The sequence below is a fragment of the Solanum pennellii genome, chromosome 7 (assembly GCF_001406875.1).
Source record: "Solanum pennellii chromosome 7, SPENNV200".
Taxonomy (NCBI): domain Eukaryota; kingdom Viridiplantae; phylum Streptophyta; class Magnoliopsida; order Solanales; family Solanaceae; genus Solanum; species Solanum pennellii.
The window spans coordinates 71,339,922-71,346,711 of NC_028643.1; the positions used below are offsets into that span (position 1 = coordinate 71,339,922).

The 6,790-nt window shown below is 28.5% G+C and overlaps 1 protein-coding gene across 1 annotated transcript; it reads right to left on the reverse strand.

The window, feature by feature from the left end:
• Window positions 1-427: 427 nt before the first annotated feature.
• LOC107025532 (S-type anion channel SLAH1-like) lies at window positions 428-3,092 on the reverse strand. Its single transcript, XM_015226317.1, has 2 exons — window positions 2,285-3,092; window positions 428-866 (listed from the first exon to the last, which is right to left on the reverse strand). The coding sequence occupies exons 1-2, from the start codon at window positions 3,071-3,073 to the stop codon at window positions 582-584; spliced, it is 1,074 nt and encodes a 357-aa protein (XP_015081803.1). The 5' UTR covers window positions 3,074-3,092; the 3' UTR covers window positions 428-581.
• Window positions 3,093-6,790: the final 3,698 nt, after the last annotated feature.

Below are 6,790 nucleotides of genomic sequence, written 5' to 3' on the forward strand. Positions count from 1 at the left end.
ATTTACAAATCCTTTCATGGAGATCAAGTTTAAATTATTCCATTTTGAGAAATGTGCCATTTGAAGCACGGACAAATTATCAGTAAGAGAGAAAAATTAAGGAATAGCCTAATTTGTACCCTTAATATTTATAAATAAAATTATATTTCTTTCATATTTCAATTATGGTGCAATATATTTCATATCACTTTAAAATTTGTTTCAAACAAATACATAAAGACATAATAACTCAAATACAAGTGTGAGAATATATATATATATATATATATATATATATATATATATGTCATGTACTGAATTTGAAATTCTGAATATAAAAACAGGTAAACACATGCATGATGAAATTAAAAGTTAATAAAAATGTTAAATATATTTAATAAAAAAACGTCACATAAAACAAAAGCAAATAAATTAAGTAGGCGTATAATTAAAAGAGTTTAGGTATTATTTCCATCTTTGATTATCACAAATACATACAAAAATCATCGACAGCCTAACTAGTACAACTCATTTACTAATTACATAGGTACGTTGTTCTAATTATTTGAAAAATAAATAAATAAATGAAATAATTACTACAATTATACAATTGATGTACGTTGATTAATACTAATGCAGTGCATTGATTCATCAGCATCACAAGGTAAAAGTGAAGTGGAATTTAAGGCAGTAAAAATCATTAAGACAAGTGATACTATGACTGATAGTGCAGATAAAAGCAACATTAATATGTGTGAAGCAGTATTCTTCATTTCTTGAGCATATTTTGTTGATGCCATAGCCATAACTGTTAAAGGAAAAGAATATGCCCACCATGATACATTAAATTTCCTCATTGATCTCTTAAATAAGGCTGGTCTTGATACCTGCATACGTACATTTTCAACAACAAATTAGGAAACAATACTTTTAGTCATCATATACTCATTAATAGAATACATTACTTCTGTATAGAAACAGATTCAAGATTTGAAGTTTATCAGTTTCCAGCTATATATCTCAATTCTATTATAAATGCCCAAAGTAGGAGTTGAGCTAAATGCCCATACAAGATCAATCAAACTCAAAAACTTTTGCTCAAACAGTAATATATCCGTATAAAGAAATCTATTAAGTTTAGAAACTAATAACTAATATTTAAAATCATCATTCTAAAATTCAAAAAAATCCTGGCTCTGTTTCTAACCTAAGGAAAATCGAACCCTCACTAAGGATGAGGACGTACAACACTTAAAAGCAAGTTTCGTTTCTACAACTGAACCAAACACTTATTTTGTTACGATTAGATTTTCATATCAATAAATTTTTTAGTATTTAATAAATTTTTCAATATAAATATAATATCTATATAAAATTTACTGAATTTCCGCACACCATATCCTAATCCGCAGTAGTGGAGCCACCTTACAAGTAGGGGGTTCGAGGTAAGAAATTATCATTATTTATATATGATTAAAATAAATTTTTATATGTATATAGCAGATGTCGAACCTCCTTCAACTACTTTGTATATTTATTTTTTCAGATTTTAAACTCCAATTGAAAATTTTGACTCCGCCACTGCTAATCCGCCGTTAGACAAGTAGACAAGTCTCAAATCTTAGTGGTGCATTAGGTTGACAAAAAGGGACACGTAGTGTATTTAAATTGAGGGTGACGGTTATGAAGTGAATGGTTGGTAGGCAACAACATCAATGCCCGTACAATGGAGAAAATGACAAATACAAAATCTTGCAAAAAGCAAAAACCAACTAGTACTCGAATACTTATAAGGTCAATTTAGACGGTCCACATCATGCTCTTTTTTCTTTTAATTTCTTCACTTTTTCTTTTCTACTTTCAAAGAAAAAATACAAAAAAAAATAAAAAAATATTCCTACTATATATAGAAGAAGGAATAAACAAATATTATTTCCATTCTAGTATGTTCAAACATGAACAACAAAAAAAAAATGATTTATCATTCTATAACTCTTAACATCAAGACTCATTTAGTATCATAAAATTAAAAAAAAAAAAACCTCACATTTTTCTTAATTTTTTTGCGCAATTTATCCTTATTGATTACACTGTTATTTTACAATATCAGGTCATGTAAAGAATATTTAGAAATAGGTCTTTTAGGATGTGAAATTCGTAACCTTAAAAATAAGACAAGTTACCTATTACAACAGATAAAAGTAATACCGACAGTATACAAAGTTATTCATATTGTCTTGTCAGTGTATATAACTAAATAAATATGATGACATGTTCTAATGAGTGTGCTTTTAAAAATGCTCACCAGTGAGAGGAAGAGGAAAATGGAGAGGAAGAATAGCATCTTGGATGAAGAATCAAATTTTCCATGAATAGAATTCCATGCCAAGCTAGCCATGCTAGGAGCAGCTAAAAACAAGAAGAATACTGGCCTTAACATAGCTGGAATTGAACTACTTCCTGGTAACCTTTGATAAAGTGTTACAAATAACACTAAATAATGTGACATTCCAACTGCAAACAACAATAATGCACTCTCATTCCATCCCATTTCAGCAGCTGCCCTTGCTCCAACCAAATTACCAATAACCGATAATTGACTAGTAGGGTTCGCGACTCCTGATAGAAAACGCTTGCCCTTTGTAATCCATTGTCCATATATCTTAATATCTAATGCTAATATTGGTACGATGAATATCCACCAAAGTATAAAAAAACAAACCCCTTCATGTTTGAAGAATGGAGTTGCTTGTAGCAACATAAGCCACGATATCCAAGGGGCGTAAAGGTAATTTACACCAACGTGGTGCAAGAATTCGCGTTTAACCATGTCAAAATGAAAGAAAATGCGAAGAAGATATAGTAAAGAGAGTGAAATTAATGAGAATAAAGCTAAAGACCATAGAAGAATGAAAGCTGCAGAAGGAAGCATACGAAAAATATTTCGAATTTTATGAATATCGTCCGATGGATCACTTAACGTTTTCCATAGTAACGCTTGGCTACATAAAGAAAGGCTTATTCTAAAATAACCAGCATGAAATCTACTTAATATTGATGAAAAATTATTTTTTTGAGATTCTTTGGTATCCATTATTTTTTCATTAGAAGTTAATAATGAGTAAGTTTCATAATTGAAATGGGGTATAAATAATAGGAAAATTTTAGTACGATATTTTACGTAAGTAGTTTCGTTGAAGCATAGGTAGGAGAAAAGTCGGCTAGGTAATGCAACCATTGTGGACTTATGTGTGGTTCATGAGTTGTTTTTGAGTTCTTTACAGCTAATGGGGGACCCCATTTTATCTAGTGAAAATTTCTCCAATTAAGAGTGTGTTTGGTATGAAAGGTAAAAATGTTTTTCAATTTTTTCATGTTTGCTTGGGATAAAAGTTTTAGAAAATGTTTTTCAAATTAACTTCTTTTCCTCAAAATTAAGGAAAATGACTTTCCTTCAAAAATTAAGGAAAACATTTTTCAAAACTCTCCTCCAATTTCAAATTACATTTTTATGGGGAAAACACAACAATTTTAGAATAATATTTTCAATTTTAAAAATTTAAATTTTTACCGATCTCTGACCCTCACCCACCCACCACCGGTCAGCCCCTCCCAACCCCAACCCCTCCCCACAAAATTAATTTTGCTTCTTACAAATATTTTTAGAATTCCTATCCCCCCTCCCCGGCTAGCCCCCTACCAGCCCCTCAACCCAAAAAAAAAATTAATTTTATTTTTTAAAAATATTATCAACTTTAAATTATTTTTTTTCACTCTTACTCCCCTCCCAACCCACTCCAAAAAAAATTATTTTTAAAAAATACTTTCAATTTCATAAATTATTTTCTACTCTAATAAAAATAAAAGATGTCTCTCAAAAGTATTTTTCATTCATAAATTAAACACTAAAAATCATTTTCGGAAAATATTTTCTACTCACCAACCAAACATGAGAAAATAAATCCAAAATCTACTTGTTTTCCAAGAAAACATTTTCTAGGAAAACATTTTGCATGGAAAACGTTTTCTTTCCTACCAAACACACCCTAAGAGAAAAGAGAAAAACAAGAAAGAGAAATAGGAGGCAAAGAAGAAAAACAAAGTGTACGTTGTTCCACCAGTTCAAATAAAAAATAATAAAATAATATCTCATACAACTAGTACTAGTTGTACCTCATACATAATAAAATTTTTCAATTTCTCATGTTTAGGTGTTATTCTAACTTCTAATTGGTACATCAAAAATATTTTTTAGCGGTAACTAATGAACGATAGTAATTTAATTGATTAAAATATGTACTTTCTCAGTCCCTAATTATTTATCTATTTTTGAATTAATATACCTGTTAAGAAAATAATTATTGATTTAGTAAGTTTATTATTTTACCCATATTAGTTATCTGAGGTAGATGCAATTAAAATCTTAAGATTTTTAAGAAGTTCTATCTTTTCAAATTAATAAATTGAGGGTATAATAGATTTAAAAAAATTGTCCTTTCTTAATTTGTCAAAATGGACAATTAATTAAGGACAACTTAAAAAAGAAAAAGTGGACAAGTAATTAGGAACAACTTAAAAAGAAAAAATGGACAAGTAATTAGAGACAACTAAAAAAAATGGATAAGTAATTAGGGATACAGAGTATTTTAAGAACAATTAATATTCTTTGTAAACATCCTTGAAGTCAATAACGATACTAAATTTAATGACAATTAACTAATGATAATAAATTTACGTAACACTTTTGTTAATGCATACATTTATTTATCGCTAAAAGTTATTTTTATCATGATAGAATTAAAAAATAAACAATGAGAGTTTAGATAGAAATCTCCTCTCTTGTTTTTTTTTCCATTTAGGTGTGTGGTGGAGGCTGATGATACTTTATTCAATTTGGGTAATTAGGATAGAAAGGAATGTTGTCCTAGTAATCATTTTGTTAGAAGAATGGCAAAATAGTATTTATAATAATTGAAATCTGACCTGTGGTGTGAATTAAAGAAATGAGGAGGTCAATAAAAAATATGTTGGTTAATCAAATATTCAATTAATCATCATTCCCATATAGTAAATGTGTGGTTATGAAAAATAATTCAACCACATTGATAAAACTAGACCTAAGAAAGACTTAAAAATTATAGGCTATGAATTGATTAAACAAGTCAATCAAATCAATATTCGTAATGATCAATTTTACAAAGATTTTAATAAACTTCCAGAAACTTTGAATTGATTGTACTTGCCAATTTAATGAATAGTAATCCACAAATATCATCCGTAAAGTATCTAATTTATAATTTTAAGTAAAAATACGAAAGCCGAAAAAAAAGTAAAAATAAATCAACAAATTTTCTTTCGAAATAAATTCACTTTGAGTTTTTCTTTTGAGAGTCAAATAATTCAAGTTTATCGAGAATATGTATATGTAATCTTCAAAAAAATTAAATGAAATTCATATATTTTAAAACTAAGAAAAAATATTATAAGTCACAATATGATAATGCAAAATATTTAAAAGATATATAAAAAATTTACGATCAAAGATATACTTGTTTGAATCTAGAAATTTAAAAAATGCCATATAAATTAGGATGGAGGGAGTTAGGGCTGCGTACCGGTCGGTTTGATTTTGAAGTTTATCGGTTTCCTTATTGGTTATTGGTTTAATTTGTAGAGATGCTAAACCATTATAGAATTACTATTGGCTTATCCGTTATTAGTTTATTGGTTATTGATTGTTATCTATTCGACTATCAGTTTTAACCGTTAAGATTTGAAAAAAAAGGGATAATGCACAAGTACCCCTCAACCTATGACCGAAATCTGAGATACACACTTATACTATACTAAGGTCCTATTATCCCTCTGAACTTATTTTATTAATAATTTTCTACCCCTTTTCGGCCTACATGACACTATCTTGTGGGCCCAACGCTGGTTGACTTTTTTTCTAAGGTAGTGTCATGTAGGCCGAAAAGTGGTAGAAAATTACTTATAAAATAAGTTCAGGGGGTAATAGGACCTTAGTATAATATAAGTGTCTCTGAGATTTCGAACATAGGCTGAGGGGGTACTTGTGGATTTTCCCAAAAAAACATTGAAAATCACTTAGAAACAAGGTGACAAACCAAATGAATCATGCACATGAGTTCACAAGTTACATCTTGCTCAAAAGCAAATACTTTTACATTGTAGAATAACCAAAAGTTTGAAATAACCAAAAATAAAAGTAGGAAACCAAACTCTAAGTCAAGGACTTTATATACAAAATGGTATAAATATAATATTTAATTTATCATCGGGTTATTGGTTAACCCATTAAGAAAAAAACTTCAAACTGTTAAGAATCGATAGCTCGATAAAAAAGTAAAATTCAAAATCGTTATCAAAACTGCTAACCAATAAATATTTACAATCTGATTATTAATTTCAATTTGATTTTGAACAGGAGGGAATAAATGATTTTCTAGCTTTTTGAACTAGGTTTAACTAAATAATATAAAAAGGTATCATGTTTTGATATTATTTTTCTTATCCGTATCTACGAAATTATCAACAAATTTATTGGAAGTCATTAATTATTAGTCAAATAAGTTTTTAACTAATGGTATTATTAAGTAGGTTTTTATAAATTGTTAATGGATATTATAATTTTGTAAATGACATCAATACGCACTATATATGAGTGGTGGAAACACTCCAAATTAATAGCAACAAGTTGGATGCTTGGTACGTCCCTGTAATTCGTGGGTACTTCCATTATACTATTTGGCAACGAAAGTAATTGATGTCATATCATATAATATAAAAT